The 23,940-nt window shown below is 41.4% G+C and overlaps 1 protein-coding gene across 1 annotated transcript; it reads right to left on the bottom strand.

The window, feature by feature from the left end:
* Nucleotides 1–547: 547 nt before the first annotated feature.
* LOC147897635 (uncharacterized) lies at nt 548–1,503 on the bottom strand. The gene is made up of 3 exons (XM_087380073.1): nt 1,360–1,503; nt 1,106–1,266; nt 548–809 (listed from the first exon to the last, which is right to left on the bottom strand). Exons 1-3 carry the CDS (start codon nt 1,501–1,503, stop codon nt 548–550), a joined length of 567 nt encoding a protein of 188 aa, XP_087236199.1.
* Between the last annotated feature and the right edge of the window lie 22,437 nt (nt 1,504–23,940).

The following is a 23,940-nucleotide window of genomic DNA, read 5'->3' as shown; positions in this document are numbered from 1 at the left end:
TTATGCTCATGTTGGCAGCTTACCTTATCATTATCCAGTAACCTTAATGGTTGGGTGAATATTGTGGCATGTACATCTGCCTCTAAGATTTGCCAAGTTCCCAATGTGAAGTTGTGTCACAACCTTTATGAACATGCCACAACATGCACCAACTCATTAAGGCACCAACAACAGTCCACTGATCTACTCATGACCACATTTTGACAAACAAACTTCACGTGATTAGAACGACTTGTACAAAGTTCGTGTACTGGTCACAACATTCCCTCATTTATTCCAACAATTCTTAAACAAACAATAATTTATTCATATATTCACTTCACTAGGGAAGGTCCATTGCATGAAATTGACCTTGTTCTCTCCCACAAGGAAGTATATGAGTAAAGGATATGGGTCTCTATTTGAGGAGGCCTCTTTGATGAAGTCATATTCTCATGGTGATTTCTCTCTCCCAAGGATATCGGTCTGTCGGTGTCCCACTGAATATGTACAAGGTCCCTTACCACATGGAAATGGACGTCGATGCGTCCACCACGGTAACAAAAAATCAGGCCGGAGAACCAACGCTGTGAGCTATTGTAGTTGTTGCATTCTGCATCAAATATGTCACAAAATCTGATCCTCCTGTCCCTCGTTCTTCCCTCTCCTTGCTTGGTTTCTTTATGTAACCTTGAGCGTGACCTCTATGCAAAGAGCGGAACCTGAAAATCTCCACGATACATCGGTCGTATTCTCCTCCCAGTTCCTCAAGGTTTTGCTTCACGAAATCTCGAATTGATGGACCGGCATCGATGCGCTGCAAATACTGCCTGTGCGGACAAGGCATGTAGGAACGCATTTCCTGTTGCAAAATAAAGCTCCTTCGCTCAGAGAATAGTATAGCGAGAGATTATATAAAGAGCAACAAATGATCCGAAGATCGAATTAGAAACAGATTAGTGGCCACATCGTTATTGTTTGTGAGATTTGAGTGGGAGTACTGACTTGTATGTAGGAGCTGAGAAACCCATCTTGATGTTGGATACCCAAGGCAGCATCTACCGCAGGAAGGATAGTCGATTGCGCGCCCGAAGCTCCTTAAAATGATAAACTGTCCTCCCCGTACATGATGGATCCCTGTGGAAGCCGTGGATTGTTGCGCCACCCGGCCATATACTTCCTAATTCTGTGATAGAAGACGTCAGGATCACACTTCTCTTGCATTCGCCGTAAACTCTTGCTCATCAATCTCAAAGTTCCAGCCAAGAGGGCAAGGTTATCCTTCACCTGTCAAGAAGTAACAATAATCGCATACTTAAAACCAAGCCAACTATTAGAAGCATGTAGTTACTGGGATTTGCAGTGGAATAATGTACAGACCTTGGCCACATTCCTGTCGTGAATGGCTTGTTGGGCCCTGATAATCGCACCCGGCGCTTCTGCTGCCTTGGCTTCGATGTCAGCATGAACGAGTAGAAACCATTCTTCATCTACAGTACCGGTGAAGTTATAACAGCAGGCCATGTTTCCAAGTTCTAGAGGGAGAGTGTCATCTATACGTCGCCAATTCGAAAGAACGAGACATGCATAAGAAATGATGGGAGGCACGTCTAGACGCCGTGCAATGGCAAGCCACGGTTCAGCTATGTTGTCCGGCAGGCGGCTTGCGGGAACCTCTCCACCAAACGTAAGCGTGGGCCAGGAAGGACAGGAGAAGCATGGCTTTCCAGAGATGGCCTCTTCGTCCACCCGGCTGGAGGAGTTGCTCGGAGTCGAAACGAGGGAGTGTCGCGATGATGCGCCGGACTTTGTTGGCATCGTACGTAGCCAAGAGGTGGTGGAAGTCGGTAGCGGTGCGATCCCAGAGTGCGAGTTGTGGGGAAGCTGCGGCGGTAAACTCGAAGGCGGCAGGGTCAGAGACGGGCAGAAAGCCGCGCTTGGAAGGAGCTACAAAGTAGTTGTCGTGCGTTAAAGGAACGAGCGTAGCTGGGGTGGCGAGCTGCAAACTGCGACAAGTGATGGAGCGCCGGGAGTATGCAGGTGGATGGTTGTGGCGAAGAAGATGAAATGGTGGAGGAGAAGGCAGAAATACGTTGAGGCGAGGAGTATTGTGAAGAGGGAGGTGGATGGAAGAGGCCTTCATCAATGTCAAAACTATGAATCTGTAGCATTTACATTGGCTGCTTCATATTGAGCCAAGTCTTGTGCACCAAATATGTCTATCTCAAGGTTTACATACAATTGATCACCTACATCATCATCCCCTATTGTATGTCTACCTAAGACTTGATCCTCTAGTACACCGGCCTCTAGTTCTCCCTTTTCTTCCCCAAAGTTGTGATCTCCACCTTCCTCCATTACAATGTCATTATTGTCACCTTCTTCGTGGCCCACATCGTCATCTTCATCCTCTTCCTTAGATCCATCGACATCATTATTTGGATCTTCTATTGGCATCTCCATATCCACATTCCTATCTTCAAAAATATGTCTGCTTCAAGGAGTAAATCAGACCACGTACCACCATCTCGGATCCAAACGATCCAGATGAAAGACCACCTACATTGAAGATACAAATTAGATGTCAACATTTGTTTGAAAAATTAAGTTATTAGCTTTTGATAAATTCATTAGTTTGTACTTGTTCACAATGCTTTGGAAGAACAACGGTATCCCTTTCATCAGCTAGTGGTGTCAATAGCAAAGAAACCATAGCTGTCTCCCCTAACTGTAGCATTGGGACCATTGTAGATAGTTCTAAACCATTTGACATCAAGAATGAAAATACTAAATTGTCTAAAATCAACTTCATAGATGTCACGTATGGTCCCACAATAATCTAATTGTGATGAGAGAAGATTGGTATCAGAAGCACTTGCTTCGCTATCTTTTACAAACTTAGCCATGACTCCACAATCATATGTAACTCTCCTTGAATCAATGCTTTCCACATGAAAATTTCATCCATGTCACCACAAGGAACTATACTTTTTGTACTAAAAAAACATGATTAAAATAATGAGGATGCATTTTGTAGTGATTGTGATCATAAATACCCAATAGAAAGGTTAAAAACTTACATGTGGCATACATCCGATTGCAAGCTCCTGCTCTCGATCGGTTATGTCCTCTCCATTATGTTTGGCTTCATGAAGAGCTTCTTGTAGCCAATCACGGGACATGTGTCGAGGGAGAAGAGCATCCGGATGGATATGGCATCCCCCACCTATGCATGACTCTAAATCTCGACCTCTCATTTATTATTTTTTCTTTGGCCTCTTCATATCTCTCCACCCATCTTTGCATCTCAGAACTATTGAGGACACAAAACTTATTGAATTTCTTTCTGTTCTCTTCTCTCATCTTTCTTTCAATCCCTTTACCTTGGGAAAACTCTGCAATGACACAATCATCGTCTTTGATGTTCCGAGCATGTGGCATATTAGGATCCATGGATGCAAGAAACTCTGTGATGTATACTAATGACTCTTGCACAAGCCATCCCTCTGCCTTGATTGTTTTGGGTCTAGCTCTTTGCCTTACAAATACCTTAAAGGTTTTCATAAACCATTGAAGGAAAAACATGCAATGACTATGAACGGTTTCTACAATGGCGACCTCATCAAGTATGTGTACAAGCAAGTGCACTTGAGTCATCATAATGCTTGAGGGAAAGTGCTTCTCAAGCAAGCACACAACGTCAATGGAGTCCACCTTAGCCCTCTTGATGCTTGATACAGAGTTCTCTTTTTGTGAGACCAACCTTTAAATTTCCACATGCATTTGTAAGATTCAATATTTTATACCCATCATTTAAAATTATATAAAATATAATGAAGGTGATATATCATATGATAGTAAGTATACTTGAAAATGTCACTGATCTTATAGATAGTGGTTCTAACATCTTTTGTTTAGCATCCTCTCACTGTAATTAGGAGGATAAATTATCCAAGCAACAAAGGAGTTATAACAATGTGTCACAATCAGGTAAGTTAACTACACGAAAGCATCAAAATCTTAGTTCTACTCTTCTTTCAAGCTAACAAGTAGAATACTTGTAAGACCTTGTGCCAATCATGAGACTTGAGTCCACTAAGCATATTGTCCCTTGTAAACACTCCCCTCAGGCAACCCATGTGTCTCGTAGGTTTTCAAAAAGATGTAATATTTGTCTTGATGCTTGACTCCTCTACCTTGAAAAGGATCCATGGTGCCTTTGGGAGAACAATTCGTGGAGGATGCTCTTGGGTTCCTGAAGCACCCTCCTAAGTTGTAGAATCATGCTCTTGAGTTCTACACACACGCTCTTGGGGCCACAAGTGAGGCATCCTACCCATCTCATGCAAGTCTTCTCGCACTCCCCTTGTGTCTTTGTCACCAACCAAGTGTGCCCAAATAGAATCCCCCACATTCTTGAATATATGCATGGGATTCAAGAGGTGATTGATTCATAACTCACCCCAAATGGAAGCTCATGAAAGATAGATAGCCGGTCCATTCCAAGAGTACGCTCCTCACTATTAGCTCTCATCACACAAGGAAAATTGTACAGATCTCATCCCAAAAGTTGCAAGCTCCTGGAACTAGAGAGCCTTTATTTTTCTATGTTCCTAAATCTTACTTATGGAGCTCAAGAAGAAATGCTAGAAGAAGCTCAAGAAGATCCCCAGGATGAAACCAATTTTAAAGAAAAAAAAATATTAAAGAGACATAGGAATTAGAAGAGCAAGATATTAATCTTGAGGAATAAATTAAAGAGGCTGTACACTTTGATCTTGTTGCACTAAAGTTAGAAACATTTAAAGAAGTAGTATCTATTGAAGGACTTGATTTTGAGACTCGTACTCCTGCTATCCCTATACTTCCTGCATCCTTCACTATTCAAAAGCTAAGAGTATTATCTACTATTAGACATACTCATCCTCTTTGACCTAAGGGAAGATTATGCCACCACATTAATTGCTCAAGCTTGTAGTCTAGGCCATGATGTTGGTATTGAAGATGATGATTTGATAGTTCTAGAATATAAGTTTGACCCCAAGGAAGCACTATCTATGTTCTCTCAAGAAGCCACAAATTTTGAGGATATGGATGATCAGAACTTTAACCAGGTCAAAACACAGATGCATCTACAGCCAAATGTACATGAGAACAACAAAGTAAAGAGTAGAATAGAAAGAAGTTCTATCCTTTAGACATATAAAATTATGGACATTGATGAGAACATGAAGGTAAGCTATCACTCTTTCCTTTGCTCAATCATTTTTATTATGACTTGTGTACAACTTTCTCATTACTTTCTGTTTGATATTGCAGCTATATATTGAAGATGACAAATTTCTTTAAGGATGCATTGGGAGCAAAGAAAGGGGACTTGGACAATTGTCTATCCTTTTATACTATATGAAGAAGACGTCTTCTACTAAGATCCTAATTTATCATAGACAATTGAGCAATGACGGAGAAGATTTGGTCTATTTCTTCAAAATTTTGTCAGAGTTTCTTGGTGATTACTAGGTAAATTGGTAGAAAGACAAAGTGATATAATATATGAATTGAAAAATTATTTGCAATATTGCAAAGTTTTGAGTGTTTCCCAGGCCAACAATGCTCAAGGGAAAGGTACTTTCTCACCTTCATTGCATATGTGCTAGCACATGGTATTCAAAATCCTCTACACCGGGATGGTCATGCGGAGTACCATCTTATAAGATTTAGAGAGCCAATTTCTGCTGAGAGAGAAGAAGAAGAGATGATAGATGCACCAAATAGACTCCCAAAGACTGATTCATATTGATCACTAGTTACACATATATAGGTGAGACCTAGTTCAAGTTAGGGAAGGCTATATATATAGCTCTAACACCCCCACTCAAACAAAGGTCTCTAGCTACGGATGAAAAAACCCTTGGGGAGCACAAGGGAAAAACCCGAGCTCCTATATACAAGTATACAAGTTGATCATTTGTACAATTATTTACAAGTATGTAATGCACATGTGCATTTAATACAAAAGGTCACCCATAGGTGTGTTAAAATTGGAAGAGAGAAGCTACAAGAACTCCAAGTTCTGATCATAGCACTGTGAAGCGTGCCTCACTAAGTCCTTTAGTGAGAATATCTGCAATCATTTGAGAAGTGGGACAATGTTCAATCATTGTCATCCCTTTCTTCACTTCATGTTTGACATAATGGTAATCAATAGCAATATGCTTGGATTTGTTATGCTGAACATAGTCTTTAGCCAGACTTATGGCACTTTGATTATCACATTTGAGAGGAGTACTGGATGATGGAGGATGACCAATATCTGCAAGAAATTGTCACAGCCAAACCAATTCTCGAGCTGCTAGAGAAGCCACTACATACTCAAATTCTGTGGTAGAAACAACAACACAACGTTGCTTCTTACTTGCCCAAGAGACCAAGCACTACAAGGTATAGGTCCTTTCCAACAAAAAAACCGACCTTTTTTACACTAAAAAGTTTTTTTTTGATAGGCGCAAAGGTCGTTATTTACGTCGCAATAAGCATAAAAAAAGAACGGTCGCTATATAAGCGTCGCTATATAGCGACACCAATAAACGTCGCTATATAGTGACACTAATAAACATCGCTATATAGTGACACTGGTAAACATCACTATATAGCGACAATTAACAAAAACTTTAAAAAAACATTAGTGGGGCTAAACAGGGCCATAGCAAGCCTTGTTTTGCCCCACTAATGTTTTTTATTTAGTAATTACAAAAGAATGTTTTCGATTACAAAATTTTCCTTGTGAAAAGGGTGATACGAAATTTCTCAAATGAACCGAGCGACAAAAGCATATACATGTCGAAGAAATACAACCTTGTTTGTTACAAAATTACCCTTTCAAAAAGGGTGATACAAAATCACTCAAACGAGCCGATATACAAAAGCATATATATGGCAAAATATATGCAAACTACTACTAATACTACTACTACTGCTCATCCGAATCATCGTCGTCATCCTCATCCTCATCTTGTTGGCCTGATCCTTGGCCCTCATGAGCTGCGCCTGATCCACAACAAGACAAAGCACCAATAGACACGCGCACAGACGCGTTTCATGAACTAAATAAAAAAACTTACGGGCGCGTCTATTTGCGCATCTGGAGACCCGTGTCTAATTGCGCGTCTATATATCCGACTTACGCGCGTATCGACACGCACAAAGACACATAAATAAACGCGCTTATAAACGCTTTTATAGACGCGCATATAGACGCAAGTCGAACAGACGGACGCGGATATATACGCGTTTTTAAACGCACTGATAGACGCGTCTTTTTTTTTTTTTTTTAAATTTACAGAATAGTACTGTGTATGTTGTGTATGCTATATAGTTACAAGAATCCCATATCCACATTCTGTAATTCAATTCTTACAGCCAACCGCATTTTAATTACAATTCCAAATAAAATATTACAACTCCAAAACGCAATAAAATTGAAAGCTCAAAAAGTGCTTGTATATACATATAGCACGAAGCTAAGCCATGTCATGTGGCTTCAAGTACAAAAAATAAGGAAGCTAAGCCATGTCATGTGGCTTCAAGTACAAAAAATAAGAGGAGTCTATATACAAGAGGCACGAAGCCAAGCCAGTGGCTTTAAGTAAAAAAAAGAATAGTAGCACTACTTCTACGACTAATCCTCGCTGCCTTCCACGCTCCCTTCTGCGCTCCCTTCTGTGCTCCCTTCTGCACCTCCTTCCTCGTCTTCCTCGTCGTCTTGTGCATGGGCCTGTAAACAAGGGACAACATATATCAATGTATGAAAAATCAAATCTTTACTTATAATTTTGGCATTATTTAATTACTTTCAAATACCTGGGGGGCCTGTCCAGTAGCTCGGGTATACTGCTCCTCAGTAATCAACCCGTCATCATAGAAGTGCCTCCATGTATCTCCTCTGCGATGGTGGCGGTGGTAGGCTGTCTCCACTGGAGTAGGGTATCTGCCCACGATCTCAAGCTGCATGACCGCGATACACTTTGTGGAGGGATTAGTACAAAGAAACAACCAACCTCCTAATAAACTACATAAGCAATATAATTTGAGATCGATACTTACAAATTGGGCCTCCCATGATTCAACACCCCCTGCTCCAAAATGCACGCTTCCATATTCCTCCATCTGGATCCTCCGTGCCTCCACGTGCTGCAAACTGGGCTCCTCCCTCGCTGACTTCATTGCCTTCTTCCACTCACGCTTGTGAGCGGTGTGGGGCGGGCCCCTTGGAGGTTGACCTGCCTCAAGCCTGGCAAGCTCCGCTAGTGCCTGCCTCTTAAGGGAAGATCTTTTATTGCTAAGTATCGTAACAATCTTTGACTTCCCCCATTTATCTGTGAACTGGTGATTGGGGGGGGTAGGATACCTAGAGCGAACAGTAGCGAGGGTCTCCTCAGCCAACCTCTTTGGGTGGTCTTTATAGTGGATAAAGCAATCTCTGTAATTGTTAGCAATTACAGAGCGCATGAAGGCCATGACGTCCTTCCCCGCGCATCCATCAAGATGCCTCCTGTCTGAGTGATGTCATAATAAATCGTACCATCACCCAGAGGCACATCTAAATCATCTGAATCATCCTCCTCCTCACCACCACATGGCCCAAAGCAGCATCCACCACCGCTCTCCCTGCTACTACGCTTGCTACCCTGTCGTGTCGAGATCGTACGCTGGCCACTCGTAGTTGGGGACTGCACGGGACTACGTTGACCACTTGTAGCTAGAGAACCGAGTCTCGATGGCTCGGGATTACGTCGACGGCTCACCGAGACAGAAGGACCTCCTGACGGCATGGGGGAAGGGGCATAAGACGGGATGGCAGAAGGGACATAAGATGGCATGGGGGAAGGGGCATAAGACGGTACAGGGGAAGGGGCATAAGACGGCTGTGCGGACTCCGCTGGGGTGATCTCAGGCAATGTGGGGTGGCTCGGAGTCTGTAGTGCCGACTCCTGGGGAGTGTTAAGGGTACCCGTCATATACCCATATAACTCCGTAGGACTAGGAGGTTGCCCTAAAAGATTATATAAATCCTTCCAAATCGATTCCCGCGGATCAGGTGAGCTAGAAGCACTTCCTGGCCACATGTTGAACTGGAAAATAGGAAACAAACCTATTACTTTGGGAGCTGAGAAGAAAGGGGGAAAAAAAACAGGCTCTGTCAAAGCGCGTCTATAGACCCGTCTGATCTGCGCGTCTATAGACACGTCTAACAGAGCGTTTAACAATTCAAGTAAAAGCGCATCTAACAATCCGTCTAATAGTGTGTTTAAAAGCGCGTCTACCAGTCCGTCTAACAGTCCGTCTAACAGTCCGTCTAACAATCCGTCTAACAATGCGTTTAAAAGCGCGTCTAACAGTGCGTTTAAAAGTCTGTTTAATAGAGCCTTTGTCTGAGCGTCTACAGACGCGTTTGTGTGTGTCTGCAACAAGCCAGACATGCGGATAGACGCGCTTATAGATGCACATTTAGACGTGCCCTTAGACGCGCTCCGACAGGCGAGAATACTAAAAAGTCGAAAAGGACGTTGCGCTCGACAAAAGAACGTGTCGCTCATACCTAGACCCTGCGTTTCGTGGATGCGAGAAAGTACAAAACTGGAAAGAGCAAGCAAGAACAACTTCAAAAGGACTTACTTGGAAAAAGGTATGGAAGGATCTTTCTTTTCCAAACTTGTTTCTTCTCCTTGTTCGTACTCCTCCTCTTCTTTAGGCTTGGAAGCAAGTGTAGGTACGGTCCCTTTCTCTTGAGTGAAAGCTTGGAACTGTGTATGAGAGGCTCTCTCTTAAGCTTCGAATCTATGGAACTGCTAATAAAGAAGGAAGGAAGCCGCTCGCGAAGTTTAAGTAATGAAAAGAAAAGCAAAGCGAGCGGCGCGCCGAAAAGCAGGTTTAAAAGCCGCATCTATTAGCGCGTCTATAGTCGCGTCTATAGTCGCGTCTATTAGCGCGTCTATAGTCGCGTCTGAATACACAGAGGAGACGCGTGGTTAGATGCGCCGTTAGACGCGATGTTAGATGAGACTATAGACGCGGCGATAGACGCAACACAGAGTTTAAATTAAGCATTTGAAGAAGAGCAAATTTAGTGGGTTGTTTGTTTGTAGGATGTCTCCATCTTCAACAAGTAGCTCTAGTGAGGATGAATCCCTCCGTATCCACCATCGCGAAATGTGGTTGGAGCAAAAAATCAAATGTCTGTGTGATCGATGTTGAGGAAACATGTATCGTGCACGCAGGATTACGCTCAATCATATCTCAAAGTATGGAGAATGGGATGTGACCGTAAACAGGGTAAGGGTTTGTAAGTTAAGGTTGATTGAGATACCTATGGGTGTTCATATGTTTGAGTTATGATCCCGTTTTAATTTGATACAGGATGCAGTGCCACACCCGCACATGTTACCCTATGCCCATCGTGAGGAGGCGAAGCGTCGGCGATATGAGGTGGGATCTTCAGGAGGGACCGTTACGGATGCATGGAGTGATGGTGATAGTAGCCCTCCGCCATTACCTCATGAAGCCGTGGAGGAGGAGGTGTTTGATGATATGGTGCGGGATTTATATGTCCATCAAGGGAGGGATAATAGCATGGAGCAGGATGATCTTTTTACTGCAGCATCAACTCCACTGTTTGAGGGGTGCACATTCTCTGTTCTACGTGCCTCCCTTGAGTTACTAAACTTGCAAACCATCTATCGATGGAGCAATGCAAGTTTGAATGCATTACTCAAGTAAGCTTTAAAGTTGATTTTGCAAACATGGTGAATTATGCGCGTGGGTCTATTACTCGAATGCTTTTCCTCATTTACGGTCTTCACGTGCAGGCTATTGTGTAAAATGCTTCCAAGGGAGAATAAATTACCGACCTCAAGAGATATGGCAAGGCAACATGTGACCTCTCTTGGAGGATTAGATTACAAGCGCATCCATGCATGTGTCAACGATTGCGTTTTGTTTCGTGGACTATATAAGGATGCAAGAGAGTGTCCTACTTGTGGAGAGGCAAGATATAGAGCAGATCTCAAAACCTTGGACGTGCCTCGTAAGGTATTGCGACATTTTCCCATAATCCCTCGCATCCAACATATGTTCAAGTGCAAATCTATTGCAGAGCTCATGTCATGGCATTCCTCCCATCGATCAACCGATGCCAAGTGGAGAACTCCCGCGGACTCTCCTGCGTGGAAGCATATTGAAGACACATGGCCAAGCTTCAAGGAAGAACCTAGGAGCTTGATACTTGGATTGGGTATGGACGGTGTGAACCCATTTGGTCTCAAAAGCACGTCTTACAGTGTATGGCCAACCAGTGGTATTGGTGAATTACAATCTTCCACCCTCTATGGCTATTAAGAAAGGACATGTCATGCTGTCCCTTCTAATTCCAGGGAAACATAAAGTCAAAAACCCTGATGTTTATTTGGAGCCTTTGATTGATGAGCTAGAGATACTTTGGAGAAGTATCGAGGTGCATGATGTGAGCAGGCCTCCCTCGTCACGAGACTTCAACTGCAAAGCAGTCTTGATGTGGACGATGCATGACTTCCCAGGCTATGGCGAGTGTTCAGGTAAGCATTGCATTTTTTAATTATGAATAGGCAAAGGACGTGGCACCCTAAACCCACCTTCCACTCTTAATTGCATCTATTGTTTCAGGTCTCACTACATCGGGTTACCATGCATGTCCTGTTTGTGGTCCTTCGCTAGTTGCCTCACGGGCAGACGCATTGAATAAGATCATCTATGAGAATCACCATCGATTTCTCCCACCTGATCATCCTAGATATCATTGCCCCTTGGAATGAAGTCCTCCCACAATCACTCACCGCGGGAGATTGGATGAGAATTTGGGACGGTTCCACGACTCCTCCACCACTTGGCATGAGCCGGTAAGGATTTGTAACTATTGGCTGGAAGTAAAGATTGGCTATATTGGTTGGAAGTAAAGATTGCAAGCTAACACTTTATTTTGTTTAGATACTCCATCTTTTATCGTTTACCATATTGGTCCCACCTCAAGATCAATCACCTGCTCGATCCCATGCATATCTTCAAGAATGTGGCATCTACCATTTGGGAGCATTTGAATGGGACACGAGATTCGGCAGGCATAAGGGAGGATCTACGTACCACAGGGAGGATGCGTGAAGCTTGGCCTCAAGAGAGACCAAATGGGCATGTTTTTTTACCTCGTGTACCGTGGATGTTATCAAAGCTAGAGATGGCGACGGTGAAGCGCGCTATTACTACAATTCGTACTCCCACTGGATGCATGAGGTGTTTGAAGGGAGCCTTTACAAAGAGCAAGAAAAGAGGTGTAGAGCAATTATATGGCTTGAAATCTCATGATTGGCACAAGATGCTCCAAGTAAGTATTTTATATGCATAATATCTTTTTCCTTTCAAATTTGTGAGTGAATAGCTATAAGCAACTAATCAACCACCTCCTCGCGGGTTCAGTTCATACTACCTACTAGCATTTCATGTAGTGCATCAAAGGACGTGAAAGATTGTATTTACAAGATGGGCGAGCTTGTGAGGTATGTGAGCTCAAAGGAAATAGATCCCACCATGCTTGAGAATGCTCGAGTTATGTCAGTGGAGGCAGTTTGTTTAGTGGAGGAGACATTTCCACGTTCTATTCTCACAAGCCAACTACATCTCATAGTACATTTGGTGGATGAGATTGCTATATGCGGTACTATACATGCACGATGGTTGTTCTTCCTCGAGCGCTTCATGAAGACGTTGAAGGGCTTCGTGAGACAAAATGCAAGACCCGAAGGTAGCATGGCGAGGGTTGGTTGGTACAAGAGTCACTTGTATATATTTCTGAGTTTCTTGTTGATGTGGATAGCTCTCTCCCACGACTATGGAGCGATGATGAAGACCTAAGGATGACCTCTATTGTGCCTCAAGGAAAAGGACGCAACAAAGTAATAGACACGGAGTTGCGTAATAGTATCGACCTCTTTTGCGTGCTTAATAGTGATGTGATGAAAAGATGGGTGACAAGATACGAGGATGCAAAGGCAAGAAGACAAGAAGAAAGGGCCCTCTTTCATACACACCACGGATCTCGTGTGCCATACCCTCAGCATCTAAGAGCACTTCCAAAGGATATTCATGTGGATTGGCTACTTGATGAAATGGAGAAAGCAGAGAAAGACGAGGGGATGCATATCACAATGGAAGAATGGGAGTATGCTAGGGGATGCATGAGCAAGGTCGGTATATAGAATGTTATGCATAAGTTAGGAGCTTTTTATAATTTAGATTGCTTATTTAATTGATTTTTTCTTGGTGTAGTGCACTATGTTCAATGCTATATGGTGTGAGGGCAAGCATTTTCGAACACAATGGATTGATGATAAGAGAAACACACAAGATTGCGGCGTCATTGCTAGCTTTGAGGGAGCCAATGGAGCCATGGATGATTATTGTGGCATAATCCAAGATATCATTATGTTTGACTTTCGACGCTTCTTTGTGTATGTTTTGGATGTAAAGTGGTTTAAGGACGTGGTGGAAAGAGGCCCTAATGCAACAATCAAACGTCATGCAAGTGGCTTTGTAACTATTGACTCCACAAAGTTTTGGCAAAGTAGAAAGGACACACTAGTACTACCGCAACAATGTGAACAGGTACTGTGCACACACATAAAAATACTCGCTTTTAAATATTTGATGCAAGAAAAGTAACATGATTGTATTTGTGTTTGAATTAGGTTGTCTAGCAACCAATGGTGGATAATAATAGATGGTGGCATGTCATACCTATTATGCCACGTTCCAAAGTGATGTATAGTACATTTACTAATATGGAGCGTATGGAGGATGATCATGGTCATGGACGTGATGATGACCGTGATACAAGAGAGGAGGATGATCATGAGATAGGAGATATAGATATTGAGGCCGACATTACCCGTGAGGACGAGCCTACCATTGGAGATGTTGATTTTGATGAGCACATGAGTGGCACAAGTAGTAGTGGGTTGAATGTATTTGTAGATCTAAACACTTGTTTGGATTTTGAAGCAGATAGTTTGGCAAGGGTTGATCTCATTGAGGATGAGATTGAATCGTAGCCCCACAATTGATATTGGCAAAACTATTTTACATATTGTCTCATTCTCCTCATTTCACTTAATTCTTGTATATGTGGGCTTGCAAAAAATTATGTGCTTTGGTAATCATGGGCAATGTTTGGAAAGCAATGATGTACACCAATCTCACTTTCTGTATTCTCTGGAGCGTGTCTATTTACGTGTCTAAATGCGCGTTTGATTCTCAGTGTAAACGCGCAAATAAACGCGCAAATACACGCGCAAATAGATGCGCTAATAAATGGGATGTTAGACGGGCCCGTATTTTCTCAGGTCAAACGTGCAAATAGACGCGGTGATTTACACGCAAATAAACAAGCGTTTAGCCGCGCCTATAGACGCACCCGTAATTTCTCTACTAAAGCAACGCCTATAGACGCGCCCGCTATTTTGCACGTCTACCAAGCGCGTCTATAGTTGCTTTGTGTTGTTGTGATCCGTGGCCCTCCTAAGCTGTGCCTAATCCCTGGCCCTTGTCAAAGCTGTGCAAGCCTAATCCATGATCATCACCGCTCACCTCCATTGATGGGACGTTCAAGCTTTGATTCTAAGAGTGAAACCATATGAATTGGAAATTACATTGGAACTTAAAGAATAAAACAATTTAAAAAGTGAGATTACAAGTAGGAGTAGACTTATACCATGCGAGCAGCCACCTCAGCCCAATCAATCGTCTCTCCCAGTGCCTCTTACTCAATAAACCACGGCTTTGTTCCTACGTGAAATGCATGTCTCGTCTCTACGTCTGTAGGAAGGCAACCCATCGCAACTTACTGTGGGCCCAATTTATGAGAGTTAGATAAAGTGCATGCAATATGTAGTAAAACAAATAGAATAATACATTAAATGAGAAGACGTAAACTTACCACGGTTGCCTCGAACACCAACCATCTGCTTGCACCAAAGTGCAAAGTACCTATGGATTCCAGCCGTCTTCTCATAGCCCTCCTCTGACCTCGAATATTTTGGGATGGTCCTTGTTTCTGCTTCTTGAAAAACTTCCAATCAGCTTTGTCTACCCAGCTGGGTTTAGCCTTCCCCTTTGCGATGGAAGTACGCAATGTTGACCTACGATGCTTCAAGACCAAACCCATGAGCTCTGCATGTAATTCTCATTAAACTCCCTATTTGGAGGGTTAGGGTATTTTCTTTTCAATTCATTGATGACTACCTACTTCTTTTGGTCATCTTGGTACCGCCAGTCAGTAGCTATGCTACTCTTGAAGTGGTGGCTCGTCAACTGCCTCATGGTGGCCATCACTGCTGCGCCCTTTTTATCTTCTATTATCTCTCCACAGTAGCCGTGATTTGATAGGACAGGTCCTCGATCGGGTAAGGAGGACTCATGGTAGTGGTAGAGTAGAGTGAGTGGTGTTTGTGCGAGCACTTCCAGAGCAAGGAGTAGTAGTGGGAGTAGGAGAGGGTAAGGGACCTGGGTCTCAGGACCAAGTGGAGACCTTTAGGCATATGAGTGTGCTGACTCATCTACATCTCCTGAGTCAGCACAACATAAGCGACCCCTCCTACTCTTCCTTTCCTTATGATGGGCATGCCCAGGTGATGACCCCTCAATCGAAGGGGCTAGAGGGGATGGCTGGAAAGTAGATTCAGCCGTCGGTGTAGGAGAGAGATTTGCTGAGGTCTTCTGGGATAGCAGAGAGAAGAATCTCACTGCCTCCTCATCGGTCAAGCGATAAACTCATCGGGACTCCCGACAAAGCCATGGGCTGTTAGTAAAGGAAGTTCACGAGGGGTAGTCATAGTCATATGTTCGAGAGGAGTCAGCCAGAAATAGTCACAGGGGTAGGCCACTAAGGTGTTGCATGAGCGGAATCAAAGTCCTCTAGAGAATCGAGGTCATGATGTCTCCTCCTACAAGGGTTTCCATACTCATCAGACGTGCGATGTGATCCCATGTCTAATTTAGGGAGATTGGACAAAGGTAGACACAAACACAAAAACAAAAAACAAAAAACAAAGAAGCAGAAAGAGAATTAATTACTTGTGACAATTATGAAATTCAAACTCAAGAAATTACGAGCAGGCAATTAATCACTTGTGGAAATTATGAAATGACATCAATGCATAAATGATAAATATGACAGGATAATTATTTATCAATTTCTAACATCTCAAGGTTTCAACTCTTGTTTCTCTGACTCCAACTCATATGCTAAACGTGATGGTGCTCTTTTTCTCATTCTTGCTCTTTATGTGGATGAGACCAAACTTGTTTCCAGCAATCTTGATTTCTTGCAACATGTCAAGAAAATCTTATCCTCGGCATTTGATATGGTTGATCTTGGTGACATTCATTCATGTCTTGGTATTCAAGTTCAGCGATTTCATCACAAGGAAATTCTGCTACTTCGACAAACAAAATTCATTCAAGATGCAGTTCAAAAGTTTGGCTTGACGAATGCTCACTCTACGACCACTCCGTGTCTTGTCAACTCTGTCAAAAATACTCAATTGACTCATGATGTTGAGGTTTCACATCAACCCTATGCCAATCTTGTTGGTTGCCTACAGCTTGTCGGTTTGAACACTCGACCAAATATTCTTTTTACTGCCAATTTTCTAGGTCAATATATGGCTACTCCCTCAATGCAACATTGGTCTACAGCAAAACGTGTTCTAAAGTATTTGAAAGGCACTTTTGATTTGGGATTAGTTTATCGACATCATACAGAATCATCTTCTGTGATGTCTCTTGATCTTTTGGGATATACAGATGCAGATTGGGCAAGCTCTTACTTCTCTATGCGGTCTACAAGCGGTAATTGCTTCTTTATCAATGGTTGCTTCACTACTACACACGGGTCCTATTCCGATACTTAAGGACCGACAATTAGCATGTGTGGGGTACTAATCGTCGATAATCAAAGCGGGACTCGTTAAGTGTCACTATATAGTGACTTTAGGCAAATGTCGCTATATAGCAACATTTAAAGAGCACCACTATATAGCGACACTTATTAGACTTGTAAATGGTCGCTATATAGTAACACTTATTAGACTTGTGAATGGTTGCTATATAGAGACACTGAGACAGTTTCCTATAGTGACGTTTTATAGAGAGTGTTTTTTCTCATACTGACCTTAAAAGATAGTTTTTCCCAATGACAAATTTTTTTTTCCTTTTCATACATGTTTGATCCTTTGAGAGAATAAAAGTACAAGAGCATGTACATCAAGCCTTTGAAGCTTATATATTCATGTCCAAGTTAGAGATGAAAAAAATCAATGAAGAGCATTTAGATCAATGGCTTCATCCTAAGCCAAGTCTAACATGCCAAACAAGCACTCTATCTCTAACTCTATACCGAGTTGATCTCCTATATCATCATCATACTCTAGCATCATACATTCACCTAAGAGTACTTGATCATCTTCTTTTCAATAAAGTGTGCTGATTCTTGATGATCGTCATCTTCTTCCTCAATATTGTGATCTACATCTTCCTCCCATATGATGTCATATGCGCATCTTTGTCTTGGCTCATATTGTGATCTTCATCTTCTTCACTAGATCCATTTGAATCAATTGGATCTGACATTGGTAGTGGCATCTCCATATCCACATCTCTATCTTTAATTACTTCGTGGTGCAACTTGGATCATGTACCACCATCTTGGATCAAAACGATTCGGATGAAAAACCACCTATATTGAAGATGGGTGCCAAATGCCATCAATTACATATATGAAATTATGCTCAAGTACATGTATCAATGGATCTTTAAAACTGAAATCTTTGATTAATTAAATCATCAGTATGCACTTGCTCACAATGCTCGGGAAGAACAAAAGTATCACTTTCATTGGTCCAAAGTTTGGTGGAGTCTATTGCAAAGAAACTGCTACTGTCTTTTCTCACTGTCGCATGGGGACCGTTGTAAATAGTTCTAAACCATTTTACATCAAAAAAGAAAATACTAAATTGTTTAAAATCAATTTCATAGATTTCGTGTATGGTTCCACAATAATCCAATTGTGAGGAGAGAAGATTGGTATCCGAGGCAATTGCTGGGCTATCTTGTGTGAAGTTAGCCATGACTCCACAATCATATGTGACTCTCTTTGAATCGATGCGTTCCACGTGAAAATGCCGTCCATATGACCATAATGCACTGTTATTTTTGTACTGCAAAAGAGCATCATTAAAATAATGAATATGCATCTATTTTATAGCGTATATTGCCACAAATAATTACTTAATTATGTCAAGAGGTAAGAAACCTACATGCATCATACATCCAGATGATAACTCTCACTCACGCTCGTTTATTGTCTCTCCATCATGTTCGGCTTTACATAGAGCCAGTTGTAGCCAATCAAGTGACATGTGAGTGGGGAGGGAGAAGGGCGAGATCCTGTGGATATGGTTGTGATTGCCTATACATTACTCTGAATCTCCTCCTTGCATTTATTCTTTCTGCTTTGGCTGCTCAATCCACTTCTACATCTCCTTGCTATTGAGGATACAAAACTTATTGAATTTCTCCAGTTGCTCTTCGCTCATCTTTCTTTCAATCCCTTTTCCTTGGGGAACCTCGCCAACGATGCGATCATCATCCTTGTTATGCCAAGCTTCCGGCATATCGAGATCCGTGGATACAAGAAACTCCGTGATATATACTAATGACTCTTGCATAAGTCATCCCTCTATCATGCTTGCTTCTGGTCTTCCTCTTTGTCTTACAAATCCTTCAAGTTTTCATAAACCGCTCAAGAAAAAACATCCACCAACTATGAACGGTACCTGCAATGGCCACCTCATCAACTATGTGCACAAGCAAGTGCACTTGAGTTGTCATAATGCTTGAGGGAAAGTGCTTCTCAAGCAAGCATATGCCTTTGATGGATTCCACCCTAGCCTTCTCGATGCTCGATATGGAGATCTCTTTTTGAGATATCCACCTGTTTCACATGCCCATGTAAGATATATTCATAATCAGTCTACAGATTATTCAGATTAAATTGAAGAAAATGCAATCAATGCGATTTGATAGTAAGCATGCCTCACAATACCCCTAATCTTGAATATAGCATTTCTAACATCTTCTTGTAAGCACCCTTTTATTGTATTTGGGAGGATGAACTATCAAAGCAACAAAGAAGTCATGTCAATAATATAACATAATCATAATTACATTAATGCATCACGATTATCCATACACTAATCCTATAGTTTAGAATACATGTAAGACCTTGTGCCAATCATGGGACTTGAGCCCACTAAGCTTATTTTCCTTTCAAAATTCTCCTTTTAAGCAACGCATGTACCCTATGGGTGTTTGAAAAGAGGCAATGTCCACCTTGATCGCTACCTCCTCTCTCATGGAGAGGATCCATGTTGCTTTCGAGAGGATAACTTTTCCCAAAGCACGCACTTGGGGCCACAAACGAGACATCCTATTCATAGCATGCAAGTCATCTTGCACTCCTCTCGAGTCTTTGGAACCAACCAAGTGTGCCCAAATAGTAGCCCTCACATTCTTGAAGATATGCATGGGATCTAAGAGATGATTGATTTGTAACTGACCCCAATGAGGAAGCTCGTGAGAGATCAATAGCCTCTCCATACAACAATGAGGTTCCTCTCCATTCACCCTCCCAGCCTGAATCCAGTCACTTGCCTTCAAATATGGTGGTGGTGGATCAAGCTAACCTCCACACGCAAGATGGTCTAGCAGAAGGTATTGAGCATGACCTTCATAAACATTTTTGCTCATATGTTTGGAGTATCATGCAAGTGATTTCAAACCCGATCCACAAATAGGACAAGCATGGTACCCACTTGTAACAAGTCCTACACGCATGCATGAATGTGTTAGTATAAGACATGCATGCAAAAGAGAGTCATAAAAGCATAATCCTATATTATACATGTAAAGACACAACCATGTACCTGTGCACTCTCCATATCTTGGGTAGTCATGCATGGTCCACATAAAGATACCCCTGACCAAATATCATTGGTATGTCTAGGAGCTCTTAAAATATCAAAGACCCGCACTCCTCTCCATAAGATCTATAACTCCTCTATCAAAGGTGCCATGTACATGTCCATATTTTTGGCCTTGTACTTTTGTTGTGTGTTTCTTTGACTTCGCAAACATTAGAGTGATGATTTCACATGGCAACCAAAAACTTTGGTCGTGCCACCAGGAAACGGTCTGTCGCTCTACTTGGCGAAGATGTGGATGTACAAAGTATCTCTTTTCCATGAAGACGTGCCTCACTAATCTCATGTGTAGAAGTTTCCAATACTGTGACCGTGGATGGGTAATTGGAAAAGGATAGCAGTGGCGAAAGGAGACTGGGTGCTAATGCAACCCAACAAGCAAAGAAACCAACAATCAACTAACACTTTTTTGGCTTCTGAGAAGGGCAGAGTGAAAGATTTTAGAGTAAGAAAGGAAGGCACAAGATGCATCAGAGAGGTTTGGGTACAACATACCTACATGCATCGAGAACTTGTATAACGAGATTATCCTGCTTATCTTCCACACCATAGACCCAATTGTAAGTGTATTTGGATAATGAAATAGTTGAAATGAAATAACTTTTGCTTTCTATGATAGACAGTATCTTTGTTTTGGTTCAAATATATATTCCTCATCACATATGAAGAGTGGCAACCAATGGAGTGCATATTTGGATTCTTTGATGCTTTACATGGTGCTATTGAGGAGCTTCAGTACAAAGGTAGAAAATCAACAACGCTAGCTGAATCAGGTATATTTTTTAATGATCATTTTTATCAATTGATGGACAATGCTCACTGACATGGTTTATTAAAAAAGCAAGATCTCCCGGCGTGGAATACAGCTGATTGTCCAGTCCTCCTTGATGGCAGCATCACAGAATCATACAGAGCCAAACTATTTTTGGAAGTACAGCATTCCATGAAACCAAATATTGCTACCAGGATAGTTAAAATCAATGTTTTCATGCTGCTCATAGTTTTTGTAGAACTTTTTCAGGATTATCCAGTTAAAGTTTGTAAGACAATGTTGACTTTCAGAGCAAAAGCATATGATAAAATCCCAATTCCAAAAATTTTGGATAATGGTTGGGATAGAATGGTGGCCAACAATGTGTATCAATTGTGAGGTTGCTCATAACTCTATCAACATTAAGTACATGATTGCTTGCCTTGCAAAACTTTGTTTTCTCTTTTTACTAAAAATGCACCAGGATGATAGGCACAAAACTTGTGGCAATGGACCAAGAAGAGAGGTCTTCAGGCCCAATAATTGAAATAAATGTTATTGAGAATGACATCCTTCTAACATCCATCTCACTGGGACAATGTTGCACTCTCTCTCAGGTTATGCAATGACATTATTATGGAGACTAAGAAAAATATCCGTAAAAAATTTTCATTCATTTTGAACAACAAGAAGGTAAGCTGGTTTTCACCCTGTGTTCCTCCTAACTCTATTCTCTTAACATTTGCATAATACATTTACATATTGCTAAAATTTTATTTTTGTAGATACTGCAAAGGAGCAAAAGTAAAATTCAATGCAAGGACATTGTAAATAGAACAATTGAGCTAATTTAAAGCTATTGACTCGAGGTATTACTTGCAATCCCAAAAAAAAAAGTTAACATTTGACGTACTAATACAAAATGATTACAAGAATCATGTGATTTTCTATTATTGCCTAGAATCTCTCTCTTGACTTTTTTGCAATGGAGACTCCTTTTGAGAAGAGTTGAGTTTAGCTTCTTCCACATGCTACTTAGGTCACTACTACTATATATCCTACTATTGTACATCCTCCGTAGGCTTTAGATTGCCCTGTTGGAATGGTACTGCCTCCTCATGCATCGACTTCTCATGCTTCTTTGGTGTCCTTGCCTCCTCGTGCATGGGTTTGGGCTCGGGCTGCTTTGATGTCCCTGCCTCCTCGTGCATGGGCTCAGGATTTTTTGGTAGCTCTTCTTCGAAAGGATCAACTGCGACTTCTCCTTCCACATCCTTTGAGAATTGTTCGAGTAGCTCATCAACACCAACACCTTCTAGAATATCTTCTAGATTACTAGTGATAGGGACATTTTGAGCCTCTTGTTCAACCTGGAGATCTTCAAGGCCTTTTGAGCCCTAATCTATATGGAATGTTTGGTCTGGTGTTGGACAAGGGGAAGAGGCCTCTAATAGTTTCAAAATTGTCTTTTCTTTGAATCTATTTACATATGCAGAGCCAAAACTATCCTCTTTCATCTGCAATAAAAGCAAAGAATTTTTTTGATATCTTTTGTACCAATGCATTGAATCTAGAACTTCTTAAACAGTATGCAATAAAAGTGCTTACAAATTTAGGCTGTATCTCTGAAAAGTATGTGTCCACCATATATTTTGCACTTATTAGAGTCCTCCATGCATAAGAGAAAGGATCCTCCTATTGTGGTGTCTGTTTTATCAAAATAGAATGCTAAGATGCATATTAGACTATGAAGAGTGCCAAAATAAGAGAGAGATACAGATAAGTGACTATGATTACTACACCTACAATTGCATTCATTGAGTTGAATCTAACATCTTTAAATTTGGATCACGGAGGTCTAGTCCATCACTTAGTCTTTTGAGGCAGCTACAATGGGAATGAAGGTTGAGGGAATGCATACTGTTAAATTAAATTAGGCAACAAAATATAAAATTCATAGTTCTGCATGTAAAAGCCATATGGCTGACTTTTCAAGAGAAAACATGAAAATCACGTTTTACAGCAAAAGTATGTGGAATACTAACTTACAATTCTAAGACCTAGTGGGTGCCTTTTAAGGAGTTGAAGGTATAGCATAACTTTTGTTGTATGTCTATATGCACCAAACTCTAGTGATTGCTGCAAGAAAAACAACAAACATGAGGGGATTAGACCAAGAGGGTGTAAATACAATTTGAACATATCAGGATTTTTCCAATAGAGGGTATTAGTGGAAAAGGTTAGGGAACATACTCTAAACAATATGGGAGGAAAATCATATCAACCACATCCAAATTGCAAAAACGAAACCACTTGGAAATTCTTTTGGTTGACGCCTTGTTATCCTTCAACTTAAATTTGATAGCTGGATCAACTATATATATATTGTGCTGAAGGCTTTGGTGGATATGACTCTTCAAAAAACTACAAAAATCCACTTCACTTAGCCTATGAAAAAGTGACTGCTACAAAGACATAAACACAATTGACCTAGAAAGATATACTTACTCTAGAGCTGCTGCAAGCATGATTGTGCAAGTGACATGGTTTTCTTTCTGTGCTAAAGCCATGATGCAATCTTGTGTCAAATCCTAGCTCAGGTCATCATTCAGAGTCTTTATAGATATTATTATCCTTGGTCCAAGTTGTAGGAGCTTCTACTAAATTTGCACCTACCTCAGTAATGTCTAGGATTCCAAGACAAACATTGTTTCTTTAACTCACTCCCTGAGGGACTCTTCATATGCAACCTTGCCTCTGGTCTCATGTTGGTGAGTGACCTCTATTATCTTTACTACATCTGCTTTAGGTTTCCTGGTTGGAGGTATCAACATGATATCTCTCATTTAAAGGTCATCCCAATCCTCTGCATTAAGAATCTTGACATATCTATACCTGACCCTTACAAGTTTTTGGATGTCTTTTTTCATTATAGTCACATTGCGTGCATGTGCTGCTACCAACATGGTGTCTTGGAAAAACTCTATAAGCCACTCTTTAGCAGCTTCTTAGAGAGCAAGTAGTGCAGTCCTTTGCCATCTAAAGTCCACGTGTCAGTTGATGCATATTGCCCTCACAAGCCTTTGGAAT

The sequence above is a fragment of the Dipteris shenzhenensis genome, chromosome 10 (assembly GCF_047967505.1).
Source record: "Dipteris shenzhenensis isolate YYH24624 ecotype China chromosome 10, Dip_SZ_1.0, whole genome shotgun sequence".
Classification (NCBI taxonomy): Eukaryota; Viridiplantae; Streptophyta; class Polypodiopsida; order Gleicheniales; family Dipteridaceae; genus Dipteris; species Dipteris shenzhenensis.
This window is presented reverse-complemented; position numbering and strand designations above follow the sequence as displayed.